Source organism: Mandrillus leucophaeus, unplaced genomic scaffold (genome assembly GCF_000951045.1).
Source record: "Mandrillus leucophaeus isolate KB7577 unplaced genomic scaffold, Mleu.le_1.0 Scaffold1093, whole genome shotgun sequence".
In the NCBI taxonomy this organism is placed as follows: Eukaryota; Metazoa; Chordata; class Mammalia; order Primates; family Cercopithecidae; genus Mandrillus; species Mandrillus leucophaeus.
This window is the reverse complement of record NW_012099132.1, coordinates 468,479-488,488: the sequence shown is the minus strand read 5'-3', so window position 1 is coordinate 488,488 and position 20,010 is coordinate 468,479. Positions and strand designations below refer to the sequence as shown.

At 39.5% G+C, this 20,010-nt stretch overlaps 1 protein-coding gene across 1 annotated transcript; it reads right to left on the bottom strand.

The window, feature by feature from the left end:
• Window positions 1-6,573: 6,573 nt before the first annotated feature.
• MARS2 (methionyl-tRNA synthetase 2, mitochondrial) lies at window positions 6,574-9,351 on the bottom strand. Its single transcript, XM_011989146.1, has one exon. The coding sequence runs from the start codon at window positions 9,316-9,318 to the stop codon at window positions 7,477-7,479; it is 1,842 nt and encodes a 613-aa protein (XP_011844536.1). The 5' UTR covers window positions 9,319-9,351; the 3' UTR covers window positions 6,574-7,476.
• Window positions 9,352-20,010: the final 10,659 nt, after the last annotated feature.

The window sequence follows — 20,010 nt, the reverse complement described above, 5'->3', positions numbered from 1 at the left end:
AGCCTGGCAAAGATGGTGAAACCCCATGTCTACTAAAAATACAAAAATTAGCCGGGCGGGGTGTAATCCCAACTACTCAGGAGGCAGAAGCAGAATTGCTTGAACTGGGGGGCGGGGGCAGAGGGTGCAGTGAGCTGAGATCACACCACTGCACTCCAGCCTAGGCGACAGAGTGAGACTCCATCTCAAAAAAAAAAAAAAAAGAAAAAGTCTTTATAAACTCCTTAAGTGAGCTTTAAAGGTCATCTAAATATGCTATCAGGACATTTTGTATGATCTATCAATCTGAGTCTGTCAAAAAGTCATAACCTGCCATACAAAAAAAAAAATATGAAAAAGCATGCATACATGCTTTGCTATGGGACTATACTGCTTGCATTTAGACAGAATCCTGAAAAAATTATTTAAACATAGAATAAAAATATACGTCTTCCTGGCCTTCCAAGTTAGCAAGAACTTTAATGCCTTTTGATATTTTTTAAATACATTTTAGATGATAGCTAAGAGACGTATATAAAAAGACTCAACACAGTTCTTCAAAGACACATCACGTCCAACAAAATAGAAAAAACAGAAAAAACTATAAAATACAGCATTGTGTATTTATTATGCAATTCATAGTAAAGTCTCTTAGTTTGGGGGTATAAGAGCTTGTCTCAACTGTGATATGAGGTGTATAATTCACCAGGAATTATCCGATCTGTGGTATTTTAGCTAACGGGGTGGTATTTGCTTTGGTAATAACCACAGTCAAGGGTATTTAATCTGGTTTCTGCAGGCTTGTTAGGAAAGATATAAGAATATAGTAATAAATGTTTGATAAATTCATAGAACTTAAATTGTTAATAAATGGATGTCATATTAATAAGTTCATTTGTATTAAAACTATGTATGAAAAAGTTTCAGTGTTTGTGGCTTCTAGTAAAATTCTCTGGCTTTGTTACTGTAATAGTTAATTCAGATAAAACTTATGAATACTGATGCTTTCATGTTCAGAGATAAATGTGTATTTAAACAATTAGTAAAATATCATTAAAAAATACTTAGATTCATGAATTTATGACTATATACTTTCACTTAGAGAACTGCTGGATTCTAGAAATTGTAACATCGTTCTAAAATTAAGAAACAAGAAAATAAGGACAAACAAAAATAGGAACTATACAGTTATTTAAAATTTTAACAATTTGCACCAGCACACATAAGCAGGTTTAGGATATAAAAGAAAATACTAAAAGCAAAAGTGAAATATACCATATTTCATGATAAAGGTAAGTATATTTTTCTGAATTTCTATTTTGGCACTCATCAGTTTCATAATCTGGCTATCAAAAAACTGATTCCTCATCTTGAAACACTAACTGATGTATTTCAGTTCAAGGTTCTTATTTGGACTTTTCATCTTCAGATCTTTAAATCTCATTATACTACTTCCTCTTCCCCACGATACTTAAAACAATGCCCTCAGTATATACACATTGACTGATTGTGGTGTTGGTACTAAAGGTGGCGCTAAGGCTCTGGCATTAACACAAGATTGAGTCCCAGGGTCTTCTCTTTTACAAGCTGTATAACCCTAGCCAAGCTGCTTAATCACTGTACCTCAGTTTCTCATTAGCCTAGTTATGCCTAGTGTTCCAATATTGGAACACCAAGCATGTGGGAGTTATTTTATATCCTACAGATCAAGATCATCACCAAGGTCTGATTGCAAAAATTCAAAAAATTGCAACCTCAGGCATAAAATGAGTTAAACACAGGAAGAGTACCTCAAGGCGCTAATGGGAAAAATAAATGAGAGAACACAAGTAAGGAATACAGAACTGTTGGTTCTGTCCCCTCAACTTATTACTGAACTAACAGAAAATTTGGCAAAATTATGGCCATGTGATTCCCCCCTTTTAATAACCCACTGAAAGGACCTACTGAATAGGTATATTTGGCTGACAGTTATATTCAAAAAGCAAGCTGTTATTTTCACACAGGTATAGATGGAAAAAGACAAAGTTTTAGAGTCACAAAACCTTGACTGCCTTAATTTTTTTTTCCGACATTTAGCAGTGATGATACACTTAGTAGTAAGCATTAAAGAGTGAAATGCTAATGTCTACTATGAGTTACACTTTTACCCTGTGGGCCTTTTTTTTAATAGACTTGAACATTTCTTGTAATTTTCAATCTTCGCTTTTTAGATTTTGAGGCTATGTGGTTAGGTAATACAAGTTTATAATTGTAACTTGGTGCATTATTACTTTTACATTAAATTCTACTTTTTTAGTAATGGTTTCTCCCTCGTATAGATTGTGTAATATTAATATTGCTATACCAGCTTTCTTTTAATATATGCCTAGTGTTTCTTCATATGTCTTAGTTTCTTCTATGTTTAAGTATATCCCTTTTAACTACATATATTGCTTTTTAAATTTAATTTTGAATAGTTTTGTCTTTTGACAAAAGACTCATGAAGTTTTATTTTATTACAATTACTGACATATTTGTATTTATTTCTGCCATTTTATTTTGGGCTATTTACAATATTTTTCCTATTTCTTTGCCTCTTTTTTCTCCTCCCTGCCTTCTATTGCATTGTTCTTTCCTGGCTTCTGTTGTTTTCTTTCACGTCTCTTTTCATCTGGCTTGAAAGAAATACATTCTATTTGTATTATTTTGTGATTAACCTAAGATGTATACCATGTTTATTAACTTTATATTTTTAATATCTATAGCTTTTTAACCAATAGAAGCTTCTGGACTGGTTTCAAAGGAAGCCAAACTACTGAAGTTGTTTTATTTAATGTGTTCCAAAAATATACAATCAGGAAAAAATGTGTAATTGGTCATATTTTTATGGAATGTATTAAGAGAATAGTATGATGATACCAAGCTATAACAATCATTATCTAGTTTTTGAAGCTTCATCATCATGTTAAATCCCATAAACAATTGATTCTCAACTAATGAGGAGTACATGTACAAGACATGGCCTTAATAGCAGTAGCACAGAGGTGTTAGTACCATTTCTCCCACACCATAATCTAAGAAAGGTGGCATCCTCCATTTCCATAGTTACTCCTGGGTCTGTCCCTTCAGCTAACCCAGTGAGTCAGGCCCTCTGCAGATGTTTCATCCAGAAGTGACTCAACGGCAGGGCTCATCTCTCCTTGGAGCTATAATTTTCTTCTTGTAGATGGTACACTTGGTTTCCTGAAACATCTTGACACCTCACACCATCCTGTTCTTAAGTGAGGAGCAGTGGACTTTAAAATCCGTGGTGAGTATACTGTGCCATTAGCTAAGGGGGTGAAATTCAGCTCAAGGCCAAGGATGAAACATATGTACTGTGCTTTGCTTACCTTGGTGAACATCCAGGTATGGCTGAACCTCCCAAGTGGTACTCATCAGAAGAGGCACGGTAGAGGATATATTATTTCTAGTTGTCGGGGCCATAGGAAGATCCTCTTGGTGTGTAGTTCCTTCCAGTTTCCATCCCTCATCATGAAAAGTAAGCAGAAACTAATGGTGATACAATCCTAAACAAAGTATTTAAATATGGACAACTGTTTCCTGCTAGGTAGTTCCTTTAATTCACAGGATCTATTCTGGGTAACCCAAGACTACCTACTAAAGAGAAGAAGCTAATTTCACCTCTAAACTGGTTAGTCCCTGCCCCTCTGCTCAAAGTAGTTATTGGTGACATAGGAAGGAAGCTTAACCTGGGCTTCTCCTATCCTGTCTCCAGAAAGAATAAGATACTCTTCTTAAAAGGTTAAAATTCCCATTAACCTAGGTTATTGCCGTTATTAACCTCCAAATTTGGTGTGTTCCTCTTGATAAGTTAACCAATCCTCTCCAAAATTCCTGCAAGAGGAAGGGGCAGGACGAGTTTTGTTGTGCTGAAATTACATATATTATACTATCTTAGTTATACAAGAGACTCAAGGACTTTCTTCTAGAATCTGTGCTCTTGGTTACCCCTGTGTCCTAGCTCCTCCCAAGCTCCCTGAACTAGTAAATCATTGCTGCAAAAATAGACAAATGGCTGTCAATATGTCCACACCCTTTTAGGTCCATTGATAGTCACTTTCTGACAAAAGACAAGGCAAGGACCCACCAGCACCCAGGTCTCACTTCATGATGATGTCATCCTCAATGAGGGCTCACAACCTGACCAACTACTGGTTTCACTTCAGTTTTGACATTTCCCAGAGCTAAAGAGCTCAGTCCCAATCACAGGAACAACCACCTTGAGGGGTGGGGGGAAAGGGGAAGACCAGTGTCCCAGGGCCCATGTTCCAGCCTAGGCCCTTCTTAAGTACTCTGACATCAACTTAGTATTCAATTTATTGGGCTCTTCATAGCTCCTACAAGTCCACAGATTCTTAAGAGAAATAATGAGGTCTACATGCAGAATAAACTGAGGTTTCAATAAAATCAGAGATTATATATATTTCTTATGATCCTTCCTATAGCCACAGGTCTTCTGACTTCTGAGGTGTCTAATCTATGAGTTCACTTGTGAAACAGCCCTCCAATATATAATGGTGCCACTTAAAATATGCATTGCCCACTTCTCACATGACTTCGCAGAGGATTACAGTCTGCTGAGTGAGTTGACGTCTTTTTATTACTCTCCTAATGTGACATCCATGAATACCTGATCTAGGCAGTGCTCTATCACCTCCTGCAATACTGCTTCCAGGAACATACCAAAATGAGTATCTGAGAACTTCAAGGGTAGTATTTGGAAGACACTTACTTTCTGGTGAAGGAATCCAGAAAATGCCAGATGAAGTATTAACAGTGCTGGAGTAGGGAATTCTACAAGTGTATCATCTTCTACCAAAAGTAGTTAGCATGCCCCCTCTTGGAAGTACATCTCCTCCAGTTTTCACCTATTCTCCATTTGCTATTCTTAAACTGCTGGATCAACTCAAACACATCACTGAATACTCAAAGAATATTTGCTGTATCTATTGTGTCTCCTACAGAGAATCCAACTGGTTCATCTTCAGTATCACCACAGAAGTCAGATCCAATTTACCACACATTCCTCCATTTAAAATATCCTGTCTTTGTAATAATTACGCCGTGTCCTATCTGGTTCCCCTATGTTCTTGTGTCCTCCAGTATCACAAATATCCAGGTAGCCAGCTAAGTGCCTGCACAAATGACAGACTGCACTAAAAGAACTCCACTGACACCCTCCAGCAAGCAAAGGTCCATGTATTGACCAGCACTAGGCTATAGGAAAGATCAGTCAAGTGGAAGACACTGTCTCCATCCATGGTAGGAACTGTAACACTGCTATAAGAGCACTTCAAAGGCAGAGGTTATCATCTCACTGGTTTTCAAATATGGTTTCCTTCATCCATGTAAATACATATTATCTTTTTCCACTCTCTGCTCTATCCACCTATAGGAGATACTACACTCCTACATCCTATGCCCTAGTAGTCTGTGCTAATAACCCCAGCAGTTAACTTGAACATGTCATGTGGAAAGCCCAGACTTAATAATAAGAAGGGTCTCAAGGAACATTTGTGGAAATTTCTATCCACCTTTAGAAAGCCTTCAAGCATTCTCTTCTAAACAACATTCCACCAACAAAAAATTCCTCATTTTTCTGATTAATAAATGGAAACAGGAACTGAATGGTGGCACCTAGAATAAATCCAGGGGAACTACCAGTACAATAGTTTACTTCACTGTGGGCCCTCTCTACTTGCCACCATACTTAGAACGTATTCCAAGGCAAGTTCTCCTTTTGAACTTTGGCCCAGCTGTCTAATCACCTATGAGACATAACTCTGGCTTACTATGTTGGAGTCACTGTATAAATTGCTAACATCTTCTCTGTGATGTTCTCTGATGGAGCCTTAGAGAGATTCCTAAATCCAGTTTGAGATTCCTGAAGCATTGGTCAGTTCCTCCTTTCACCATCACCTTCAACGAATGCAACAGAACAGATCTGAATAAGGTACTTACAAACTTTTAAACTTTAATAACTTAAAAGAGCAAAAGAAATAATCAGTTAAAATTACTTGAAAGTTAAGTGTATTAACATTTATAATAATTATTACATAATTTCTATATTGTGTTATAGATCCTGATTGGTCAAAAGAAATCATGAGGTAAATTATGTACATGGATAACAAAATTAAGACTATAAGAAATTTAAAGAAAACATTGCCCTTTGGAACTATTTACAAATTTTTAAATCATATTAAATCTTAAATTTTTTTTTTTTTTTTTTTTTTGAGACGGAGTCTCGCTCTGTCGCCCAGGCTGGAGTGCAGTGGCGCGACCGGCTCACTGCAAGCTCCGCCTCCCGGGTTCACGCCATTCTCCTGCCTCAGACTCCCGAGTAGCTGGGACTACAGGCGCCGCCACCTCGCCCGGCTAATGATTTTTTTGTATTTTTAGTAGAGACGAGGTTTCACCGTGTTAGCCAGGATGGTCTCGATCTCCTGACCTCGTGATCCGCCCGTCTCGGCCTCCCAAAGTGCTGGGATTACAGGCTTGAGCCACCGCGCCCAGCCAAATCTTAAAATTTTTTAACATACCAAATGCCTCGAGTTTTATAATTTATTATATAAACAACTTGATACATTTACTTATTCATTTATTAAACATTTAACAGAGTAAATGTCATTTTTCAGTAGTCTGAAAAAGAACGAGGATTCTGATGTTTGGGGGTTTTTTTGCTTTCCATTAAAACAATAGTGGTTGCAAAGCTATCCCTTATTTTAAGAAAAGCAATAAAAATGTAAAGATCTGCAAAATTAGGAAGCAGAAAACGAATTTATTCTAAATATTCTGAAACATCAATCTTTAGTAATTAAATGTGTGAAACTAGAGCCATCTACTGGTTGAAGTGTGATGTTACACAACCCAACTGCTGGACTATTAAAGCTGGGAGCCTTAGTTGTAGGGATTTAAATGGGGATGCACATGGGCAAAAATCATCTGGTCTAGGACACTGGTTCAAAGGTTTAATAAAATACTCTCTTTTTATCAGGAAACCTAACATGTGTAACAAGGTAGGATCCCCCTGTAAAAGCCCCGGTAAGGGGCCTCCAACCCTGACCCTCAATGAAAGGAGTGACTCCACTAATTAGCCTGAGAAGCAGAGACCAGGCCAATGAAAAACAAGCCATGAGAGGTAGCTTGGGCAAACAACTGTGGTTTGGAAGGAGGCACAAAGAAGGAACAGCATTAGCAACACTGTCTCTTACCCATCTTTCCCCTGAAGACATCTTAGACACACAGTGCACAAAGGACGATGATCAATGGTCACAGAGAAATGAAGAATAGGAGTAGGCACCTGAAAGCCTACAAACCTCTTTTCACAGGGACAGAGCTTATGTGCTCATCTGATTCCAAACTTAAGAAAATACTAGTGTAAGTTCCCTGAAAATGAGAAATAAAAAAATAACACATCTGCTTTTTTACCACAAGCCGGTAAGAACTGAGTTTCTAGGTCCGGTGGGCTTTCACCAGCCAAGTCCTGGACGGGTCTAGTCTTGGAAACAAAAGCCCAGTTTCAGGTCCCAGCCTCCTCCCTTCAAAAGGGCATGGATGTCCATAGAATCGAGGCAAGAAATAGAGCTCTCCAAGATTCCTCTCTGAGGCAGAAACCCCCAGCCTGGACAGCAGCTTGTCAGCTAGGCTTGGGGTGACAGGCTGCAGCAAAGTCCCAAAGACTCGCAAACATTCCAAGGCCACATGAAGCACAGTACCCAGCCAGGGAGCATCCACTGGGCTCTCCCAGTTCAGCTTCCATGGTGCATGCCTTTGGACAAAACCATTAGTTTGCCGGACACAGCTGGACACGGCCTCTAGAGCCTTATATATCTGAAAGTTATCATAGTGGTCTGCTACCTGCTTTGGCAAAGTGGCCACTGAGCTCACCAGAGCATAATCCTCTGCCTGAGCACGAACTGATGGCCCCACCAACCCTGGCTCACTGGGGAAGCAGGTAGTGCAGAAGGCTGGGTAGGTCTCAGAAGGATTTATTCTTTTGGCAGTGCATCGGTTCAAGAGACCTCCCAAGGCATCTGCCAACTCGGAGTTCAGCAACTTAACCACCTTTTCATCATAGTAGTCACAGTCCCAGTTGGGGACGCCCTGCCGCAGGAGAAAGTAGCGGAAGCCATCCACAGTATAGCGGTTAAGGCAAGTCCTAGGATCCACCACGTTGCCCAAGCTCTTGGACATCTTTTGGCCACAGACTGTCCAGTGGGAATGGACATAGATGCGCTGTGGCGGGCTCATGCCGGCCCCTAAGAGGAAGGCAGGCCAATAGATGGCATGGAATTTGAGAATGTCCTTACCTATGATATGAGACGTGGCCGGCCACCAAGATTTGAACTCAGCATTTGGGTAGCCAATTACAGTGAGGTAGTTGACCAGGGCATCCAGCCATACATAGATGGTCTGCGAATCATCCCCGGGCACCGGAATGCCCCAGTGCAAGTGGCTACTTCTGCGAGACACGGACAGGTCGGGCAGCTCCTCGTCCAGCCACTGAAGAACTACGTGATGAAATGGTTCGGGGGTGATCGCCTGAGGGTTGCCCCGCAGCCACCGCTGGAGTGGCTCCCGGAACTGGGAAAGCCTGAAAATGTAGTTTTCTTCCTTGGTCCAGGAAACTGGATGCCCGCTCTCAAGAGATACAGGAAACGAATCCCCCAATGGGCCCAGCTGCCGGGTGACCTTGGCCTCAGGCAGGAAGCACTCGTCGGAGGCGCAATACCAACCTTCATAGACGCCCTTGTAGAGCAGACCGCGGGACTTAAGCACCCCCCAGAAGTGCTGCACAGCCACCCTGTGCCGGGCCTCCGTGGTGCGGATGAAATCAGTGCAGGAGATACCGGCTTCCTGGAAAAGCTGCTGGAAATGCTTGGAGACTCGGTCGCATAGCTCGGTCGGGGCCAGGCCCGCAGTAGCTGCTGCCTGCTGAATCTTGAGCCCGTGCTCGTCGGTACCAGTAGAGAATCGCGTGGCGGCCGTGCTGGGACCTCGGAGGCGACGGTGGCGGCTTAGGGCGTCCGCCAGTAGTGCCGAGTACAGGTGCCCGATGTGCGGCGCCGCGTTGACGTAGAAAATGGGTGTAGTGAAGTAGGCGCGCGCATCACGAGCATCATCGCGGGCACTGAGGGAGCCCAAACTGTAGTAGCGTGGGCCGAAGTCCTCCAGGAGAGAGAGCCTACTAGCCCCCGTGCGTCCTAGCAGCCGGAGGACAGACTTTCGCAGCATGGTGCAAACCGGCCGCAAGCGGAGGAGGCGGTGTTCTGACAGCACGTGTGAGAGGCGCATGCGCACCGGGTCGCGCCGCAGCTTCCGACCGGAAAACCAGTGAAACTCGGCCCGGAGCGCGGGCCTTCAACGCCCTCCCCGCCCCGCCCCGCCCCGCCCCACCCGCGCCTGCGCCCTCCGCAGGCCCAAAGCCGCGGCGCCGAAGGGCCCCAACGGACTGCGGCTTGCCAGAAAAATAGCTGAGTCGCCGGGTTTAGGAGAGGCTATGAAAGAAGACGAACTTCTTTGCCTTTGCATAACATGCTGTGTTTCCTGCTTTGGATTATAATTTTATATTTATGAATGTTTCCCCCTCTAGGCTCAGCTGCTTGTAGGCAAGAGTTTTTATTCAGCCGTTTGCCTAAACCCGGTCCGTGGATGGCATACTGCAAGACAGAGTATATGGCTCTGCACATGCCCAGTCAATATCACAAACGTCATGTAAATTTTATCTCAGAGCCTAAATCAATCTGGAAGGGAGGGAGAGAGAAAAAAGATGAAAAATCATTACCTACAGCACTTGAGAGAAGGATAAGAACTGAGAATGGAAGAGAAGTCTTTAAACAGTTTTTGTTGAATCAACAAAAATAGATTTGTGATCTGCCAAGTTCTTGCCAAAGTTTATTGAGATCCAGGAAAGTGGAGTGCAATATGCTGTCACTGTTCACATAAAGAATAATTTTCGAATTTATTTCTCAAAAATAGCTAATTTTTCTAATGGTCTTTAAGTTCTTCTAAAATAGTGTTTCTCAAGTTTGCTTTTAGTAATGGAACCCTAGAATTTTTTTTAGGGAAGGAAACCTCAGGAGCCCAGAATTGAATTAATGTTAATCCCTGGTTCATAACACACTCTCATTTTTTATCTTTTTTTTTTCCTTTAAGTAGCATATACATTTAATATTAAAATGGAGCAGCTGTGAACCTACAACCCACTCTAAGAACAACAAATGGTTTCAGAGTGTGGTCCCCAGAGCAGCAGAACTAGCAGCACCTGGAACTTCGTTCCATATGTATATGCTTAGGCCCCATCCCCCACCTACTGAATCAGAAAACTCTGAGGGTAGGGCCCAGTAATTTAGATATTAAGGTGATTCTGAGGCACATTAAAGTTTGAGAAACACTGAACTAGAAAATTACCAGTGATTTAGATCTGTGTGCTCCCTTCTCGTACTGTCCTCCTCCCTGAGGTGGTCATTGTTCTGAATTTTGTTCCTGCACATTCGTGTTATCACATACATAGTATGTCTAAGTAACATTGTTTAATTTTTCTTATTTTTATTTAAATATTCTAAAAAGGATATAATACTACATGTAGTCTTCAACTTGCCTTTTTGTTCAACATTTTGTTGCTATATTAATCCATGTTGTTGCATGTAACTGCATTCATATGTTCTTAATACATGTAATTCATTCATTTTGCTGTATAATAACCTTTGAACACATATAGTAACTTGGATCTGATTTCTGTAGTGATATGATGAAACGTGGGCCAATCGAATTCTGTATAAGAGATACAAAAAGTAACTTTGGACACTCAGTTGATGCGCTCTTATTTAATCCAGCAGTTTAAGAATGACCTACAACCATCTGGTCTTCAACAAAGTTGATAAAAATAAGCAATGGGCAAAAGACTCCCTATTCAATAAATGGTGCTTGGATAACTAGCTAGCCATATACAGAAAATGAAACAGGACCCCTTTCCTATACCATATACAAAAATCAACTCAAAATGGATTAAAGACTTAAATGTAAAGCCTAAAACTAAAAACCTTGGAAGGCAACCTAGGAAATACCATTCTGGACATAGGACCTGGCAGAAGGTCCTATGCAATTGCTTTTGAGGATGCCAACAGCAATTGCAACAAAAACAAAAATTGACAAATGGGACCTAATTAAACTAAAGAGTTTCCACATTGCAAAATAAACTATCAATGGAGTAAGCAGACAATCTACAGAATGGGAGAAAATATTTTCAAACTATGAATCCAAGACAGCTCTAATACCCAGAATCTATAAGGAATTTAAACAAATCGATAAGCAGAAAACAACCTCATCAAAAAGGCAAAGGACATAAATAGACACTTCTCAAAAGAATATATACATGTGGCCAACACGTATATAAAAAATGGTTAACATCACTCATCATTACAGAAATGCAAATCAAAACCACACTGCGATACCATCTCACACCAGGCAGAATGAATATTATTAAAAAGTCAAGAAACAACAGATGCTGGCAAGTTTGCAGAGAAAAGGAACATATATACACTGCTGGTGGGAATGTAAATTACTTCAGCCATTATAGAAAGCAGTTTGGTGATTTCTCAAAGAACACAAAGCATAATTACGATTTGACTTGGGAATCCCATTATTGAGTATATATCCAAAGGAGTATAAATCATTCTACTGTAAAAAAAAAAAAAAAAAAATCCGCTCCCATGTTTATTGCAGCACTGTTCACAATAGCAAAGACACGGAATCTTCCCTAAATGCCCATCAACAGTAGACTAAATAAAGAAAAGGTGGTACATATACACCATGGAATACTATGCAACCATAAAAAAGAACAAGATCATGTCCTTTACAGCAACGTGGGTGGAGCTGAACGCCATTATCCTAAGTTAATCAACACAGGAACAGAAAACCAAATATCATATGTTCTCACTTATAAGTAGGAGCAAAACATTGAGTACATATGGACACAAAGAAGGAAACAGCAGACTCTGGGGCCTACTTGAGGGTGGAGGAAGAAAGGAGAGTGAGGACTGAAAAACCGCCTATCAGGTACTATGCTTTTTACCTGGGTGGAGAAATAATCTGTACACCAAACTGCCATGACACACAATTTACCTATGTAACAAACAGGCACATGTACCCTGAACCTAATACAAGTTTTTTAAAAAATGGCCAGTGAACATAGGTAAAACCTGAAACTGAAAGGTATATACAGCACCCTCCAGAACAGGCAGATAAATTGAAGCTAAGTGTCTGAGAAACCAGGTTATTCAGAAATTCTTGCTATTTTTTTTTCCTTTTCCATTGAAGTAGTGCCTCAGCATACAAGTGTGCTATTTTTCCTCCCATAAAAAAAAAAAAAAAAAAAAACTCAACCTCCATTACTGCACCATTTCTTTCCTTCCCTTTAGAGCAGAATGCCTTAAAAGAAATGGCCATTGATACACACTTCAGTGATTCAAGTTTTGGCTCTTAGAAACAATACTACTATTAACACTGTTGTATATGTCTCCTGGTGCCTATATGCTAACGTTTCTGTTGGATATATACATGGGAATGAAATTGCTGGATCATAGAGAGTATGAGTGTTCCATTTTTCAAAATAATGCCAAGTTATTTTCCAATGGTTAAACCAATTTACACTCTGCTCAGCAATATACCCTTGAATAGATCTCTCCAATACTTGGTATTGTCTGTGTTAATTGTTGTCAGATAGGTGTAAAGTATCATCTCACTAGTGTTTATTTATAACGACAGTATTCACAATAGACAAAAGGTGGAAATAGCCCACATGTCCATCATCTGATGAACGGATAAACAAATGTGATATATCTATACAATGGACTATTACTCAGCAATAAAAAAGAATAAAGTGGGAGAGGGAAGATGGTGGTCAGGAGACAGGGCTGATGTGCAGCTCCCACTTGGATGAACAGAACAGTTTGGGGAGATTCACACCATGAACTTTTGCTCCAGCAACCACTTCAGGAGCATATCAGGAAAACCAAAACAAATCACAGATCCTTTAAAATAACTGGCAGGCCACTACAAATTCCCACAAGACAGGTGAAAAACTCTGGTGCTGTCTCAAAAACACCAACTCCCGGCTAGAGGTCAACCAACTCAGGACATTACAGCAACTCATGGCAGAACAACCCTGTTCCAAGGAAGGAGAAAACAACAGCTAATTCCACTGCCTGCAACATCCTGGCCAACCAGTGGTTCTGAATCTGTTCAGGTGACAGCTTCACTGCTGGCATAACCAGCATTTGAGAAAGCAGGCACACTAAACATATCTACAACCAAGGACTCACAGAGTCTATGTCACTCCCCTACCATCTCTACCAGAACAGGTGCTGGTATCCACAACTGGGAGACCTAAAGATGAATTGCATTACAGGACTCTTCACAGACATTCCGCAGCACCAGCCTAGAGCCTGGTAGCACCACTGGATGGCTAGACCCAGAAGAGCAATAACAATCAGTCTGCAGTATGGCTCACCAGACCCCCATCTTTAGGGAAAGGGGGAGTGCACCACATCAAGGGATCACCCCATGGGACAAAAGAATCTGAGCAGCAGCCCTTGAGTTTCAGATTGTTCCACTGAAATAGTCTACCCAAATGAGCAAGAATCAGAAAAGTAATTCTGGAGTTATGACAAAACAAGTTTCTATAACACCCCCAAAAGACCACACTAGCTCCCAGCAATGGATCCAAACCAAGAGGAAATCTCTGAATTGCCAGGTGAAAAATTCAGAAGGATGATTATTAAGCTACTCGAAAACATACTAGAGAAAGAAAATTTAAAAAACAATACAGAGTGTGGATGAAAAATGCTCCAGAGAAATAGATATCATAAAGAAAAACTATCACAACATCTGAAAATGAAAGACACATTTAGAGAAATACAAGATGCACTTGAAAGTTTCAACAATAGAATCAAACAAGTAGAAGAAGAACTTCAGAGCTCAAAGACAACGCTTTTGAATTAACCCAACCAGACAAGGACAAAGAAAAAAGAATTTTAAAAAAAATGAACAGGCCTGACACAGCTGGGATTACTCAGCACTTTGGGAGGCCGAGGCAGGCAGATTGCCTGAGGTCAGGAGTTCAAGGCCAGTCTGGCCAATATGGTGAAACCCCGTCTCTACCAAAAATACAAAAAAATTAGCCAGGTGTGGTGGCGTGCACCTGTAATCCCAGCTACTCGGAAAGGTGAGGCAGGGGAATTGCTTGAACCAGGGAGGAGGAGGTTGTGGTGAGCCGAGATCGGGCACTGCACTCCAGCCTAGGTGACAGAGCGAGACTCCGTCTCTAGAAAAAAAAAAGAACAAGACCTCCAAGAAAGTTGGGACTATGTTAAGCAGCCAAAGCTAAGAATAATTGGTGTTCCTGAGGAAGAAGAGAAATCTAAGAGTTTGGAAAACATATTTGAGGGCATAGTCAAGGAAAACTTCCCTGACCTCACTAGAGATCTAGACATCCAAATACAAGAAACTCTAAGAACATCTGGGAAATTCATCACAAAAAGATCATCACCCAGGCACATAGTCATCAGGTTATCTAAAGTCAAGACAAAAGAAAGAATGTTAAGAGCTATGAGGCAAAAGCATTAGGTAACCTATAAAGGAAAACCTATGAGATTAACAACAGGTTTTTCAGCAGAAACCTTACAAGCCAGAAGGGACTGGGTTTGTCTTTAGCCTCCTGAAACAAAATAATTACCAGCCAAGCATTTTGTATCTAGCAAAACAAAGCTTCATAAATGAAGGAAAAATAAAGTATTTTTTAGCAAAAAAAAAAAAAAATGCCGAGAGAATTCACCACTACCAAGTCAGCACTACAAGAATTGCTAAAAGGAGTTCTAAATCTTGAAACACAACTTTGAAATACACCAAAATAGAACTCCTTAAAGCATAAATCTCACAGGGCCTATAAACCAATAATACAATGGAAAACAAAAAACAAGGTATGTAGGCAACAACTAGCACTATGAATAAAACAGCACCTCACATCTCAGTACTAACGTTGAATGTAAATGGCCTAAACACGCTACTTAAAATTTACAGAATGGCTCAAGGATCTAGAACTAGAAATACCATTTGACCCAGCCATCCATTACTGGGTATATACCCAAAGGATTATAAATCATGCTGCTATAAAGACACATGCACATGTATGTTTATTGTGGCACTATTCACAATAACAAAGACTTGGAACCAACCCAAATGTTCATCAACGATAGACTGGATTAAGAAAATGGGGCACATATACACCATGGAATACTATGCAGCCATAAAAAAGGATGAGTTCCTGTCCTTTGTAGGGACATGGATGAAGCTGGAAACCATCATTCTCAGCAGACTATTGTAAGGACAGAAAACCAAACACTGCATGTTCTCACTCATAGGTGAGAATTGAACAAGGAGAACACTTGGACACAGAGCGGGGAACATCACACACCGGGGCCTGTCATGGTGTGGGGGAAGGGGGAAGGGATAGCATTAGGAGACTTACCTAATGTAAATGACAAGTTAATGGGTGCAGCACACCAACATGGCACATGTATACATATGTGAAAAACCTGCACGTTGTGCACATGTACCCTAGAACTTAAAGTATATTAACTTTTTTAAACTATTTTAAATAATTTTTAACAGCTTTAAATAATCTAGTATATGCCAATACATAAATAATAACATTTCAAGTTTTGTTTTGTTTTTTTTTTTGAGACGGAGTCTCGCTCTGTTGCCCAGGCTAGAGTGCAGTGGCCGGATCTCAGCTCACTGCAAGCTCCGCCTCCCAGGTTTACGCCATTCTCCTGCCTCAGCCTCCTGAGTAGCTGGGACTACAGGCACCTGCCACCTCACCCGGCAAGTTTTTTGTTTTGTTTTGTTTTGTTTTACTGGAGACAGGGTTTCACCATGTTAGCCAGGATGGTCTCGATAACATTTCAAGTTTAAAAAAATTTGCAGAATGGCAGAATGGATAAAAATCCACCAAACAAGTGTCTACTGTCTTCAAGATACTCACCTAATGCATGAGGACTCACAAACATCTAAGAGAAAGTAGTGGAAAAAGATATTCCATGTAAAGGGAAACCAAAAGTGAGTAGGAGTAGTTATTCTTATATTAGACAAAACAAATTTTAAAGCAGCAACAGTTTAAAAAGATAAAGAAGGACGTTATATAATGATTTAAAAAATCAGTCCAACAGGAAAATATCACAATCCTAAATATATATGTACCTAACATGGGAGGTCCCAAATTTATAAAACAATTATTACTAGACGTACAAAATGAATAGATGGCAACACAATAATAGTGGGGATTTCAGTACTCCACTAACAGCACTATACAGGTCATCAAGACAGAAAATCAACAAAGAAACAATGGACTTAAGCTGTACCCTAGAACAAATGCACTTATCAGATATTTATAGAACATTCTACCCAACAACTGCAGAATATACACTCTTTTCATCAGCACATAGAACATTCTCCAAGATAGACCATATGATAGGCCACAAAACAAATATCAATAAATTTTTAAAAATTGAAATTATATCAAGTACCCTCTCAGACCACAGTGGAATGAAACTGGAAATTCACTGAATGGTAATAGGGACACAACTTATCAAAGCCTCTGGGGTAGGAGGAAAGTTCATAGCATTAAATGCCTACATCAAAAAAACAGAAGAGCACAAATAATCTAAGGTCACACTTCAAGAAACTAGAAAAACAAGAACAAACCAAACCCAAACCCAGCAGAAGAAAAGAAACAACAAAGATCACAGCAGAACCAAATGAAATTGAAACCATAAAACAATACAAAAGATAAATGAAGCAAAAAGTTGGTTCTTTGAAAAGATAAAAAAAATTAATAGACCATCAGCAAAGTTAACCAAGAAAAGAAAGATAATAATAAGCTTAATTAGAAATGAAACAGGAGATATTACAACTGATACCACAGAAATACAAAAGATCACTCAAGGCTACTATGAACACCTTTACACACACAAACTAGAAAATCTAGAGGAGACAGACAAACTCCTGGAAATATACAACCCTCCTAGATTAAACTAGGAAGAAATAGAAACTGAACAGACCAATAACAAGTAGCAAGATTGAAATAGTAATTTTTAAAATTGCCAACAACAAAAAAAATGTCCAAGAGCAGATGGATTCACAGCTGAATTCTCTCAGGCATTCAAAAAGAATATACCAACCTTACTTAAACTATTCCAAAAGATAAAGAGGGAATTCTCCCTAAATAGTTCTGTGAAGCCAGTATCACCCGAACACCAAAACCAGGAAAGGACATAACAAAAGAATAGAACATTACCGACCAATATCCTTGAAGTACATAGACGCAAAAATCCTCAACAAAATACTAGCTAACCAAATCCAACAAATACTAGCTAACCAAATCCAATACTAGCTAGCCGAATATCAAAAAGATAATCCACCATGATCAAGTGGGTTTCATACCAGGGATGCAGGAATGGTTTAACATATGCAAGTCAATAAATGTGATACATCACATAAATGGAATTAAAAACAAACATCATATGATCATCTTAATAGATGCATAAAAAGCATTTGACAAAATCCAGCATTGCTTTATCATTAAAACCCTCAGCAAAATCAGCATACCGCAAGGTAATAAAAGCTATCTATGACAAACCCTGTAATCCCAGCACTTTGAGAAGCTAAGGCAGGTGGATCACTTGCAGCCAGGAGTTCGAGACCAGCCTGGCAAACGTGGCGAAACCCCATCTCTACTAAAAATACGAAAAAAATTAGCTGAGCATGGTGGCTCCTGCCTGTAGTCCCAGCTACTCAGGAGGCAGAGGCACGAGAATTGCTTGAACCTGGGAGGCAGAGGTTCAGCGAACTGACATCGCACCACTGCACTCCAACCTGGGCCACAGAGTGAGTCTCGGCCAAAAAATAAAAATAAAATAAAATAAAAGACAATAAAAAAAAACCAAGACACAAAAAGCCACATACTGTATGATTCCATTATATGAAATATCCAGAACAGGCAAATGTATAGAGACGGGAAGTGGGTAAGTGGTTCCCAGGGGCTCTGGGAAAATTGGAATGGAGAGTGAATGCTTAATTGGTAATGGGGTTTCTTCTTGGGATGATGAAAAGTTCTGGAGCTAGGTGGTGGCGTTCATTGTACAACATTGTGAATGCACTTAATGCCATTGAATTGTACACTTCAAAATGCGCAAGGTGGTAAGTTTTATACAGTATTATTTATACTTTGCCATAACTTTTTAAAATGTTACCTTACTATGGTTTGGATTTACATTTCTCCAAATACAATTGAAGTTGCGCATCTCCTCATATATACTTGAACCATATATGTTACTTTGCCTGTGACATGCCTATTTATATTTTGTGCCTGTTTTTCTATTGGCTTGTCTTTTTCTTTACTTATTTGCAGGAGTTCTTTATATACTTTTTCTCTCTGCATTTTTTAGATTTATTTTTTAAATTGGCACAACTGTACATAATTATGAGGTACATAGTCATGTTTCAATACGTATAATTTATAGTGATAAGATCAGAGTATTTAGCATACGTCATCCCAAACATTTATCATTTATTTGTGTTGGGAACATTCAGTGTCTTCTCTTCCAGTTACTTGAAAAATATATATAATATGTCATTGTTAACTAAAGTAACACTACAGTGCTATAGAATACTGGAACTTATTCCCCCTATCTAGCTGAAATTTTGTATCTTTTAACTAATCTCTCCTTATCACCCCCACTTCCTTCTACCCTTCTCAACCTCTAGTAACCTCTGTTCCACTCTTCTATAAGATCAACTACGCTGGATTCCACATATGAGCGAGCTCATATGGTATTTGTCTTTCTGTGTCTGGCTTATTTCACTTAACATAATGTCCTCCAGATTCTTATGTGTTGCCACAAATAACAGGATTTCATTCTCTTTTATGACTGAATAGTATTCGCGTGTGTGTGTGAGCACGCTCACACATCTTCTTTATCGATTCATCCACTGAAAGACACTTAAATTGCTTCCATGTCTTGTCTATTGTGATTACTGCTACAATATACATGGGGGTGCCAATATTTCTTTGACACACTGACATTCTTTCCTCTGGATAAATATCTAGTAATGGGATTGCTGGATACAATTCCTTTATTAGTTGATAATTTGCAAGTATCACCCACCAATTTGTATCTTGCCTTTTCACATTAAGGAGTCTTAATGAATAGAAGCCTTAATTATATTTATTAAATTTTATTTTATGATTATCATTTTTACCTTAAAAGCACTCTTGTACTCTAAGCCAGAATAAATAACCACATTTGCACATAAAAGTGTAAAATTTTTGCTTTTTATCCTAAGCAAAAAGAACAAAGTTGGAGGCATCATGCTACCTGACTTCAAACTATACTACAAGACTACAGTAACCAAAACAGCATGATACTGGTACCAAAACTGAGATATAGACCCCTGGAACAGAACAGGGACCTCAGAAATAACACCACACATCTACAACCATCAGATCTTCAACAAACCTGACAAAAACAAGCAATGGGGAAAGGATTCCATGTTTAATAAATGGTGCTGGGAAAACTGGCTAGCCATATGCAGAAAACATAAACTGGACCCCTTCCTTACACCTTACACAAAAATTAACTCAAGGTGGATTAAAGACTTAAATGTAAAACTCAAAACCATAAAAACCCTAGAAGAAAACCTAGGCAATACCATTCAGGACATAGGCATGGGCAAATACTTCATGACTAAAACACCAAAAGCAATGGCAACAAAAGCCAAAATTGACAAATGGGATCTAATTAAACTAGAGAACTTCTGCACATCAAAAGAAACTATCATCAGCATGAACAGGCAACCTATAGAATGGGAGAAAATTTTTGCAATCTATCCATCTGGCAAAGGTCTAACATCCAAAATCTACAAGGAACT

What these genes read in the sequence shown, in the direction of transcription:
- MARS2 (XM_011989146.1), bottom strand. Translation starts at nt 9,318, where the DNA reads ATGCGCCTCTCACACGTGCTGTCAGAACACCGCCTCCTCCGCTTGCGG.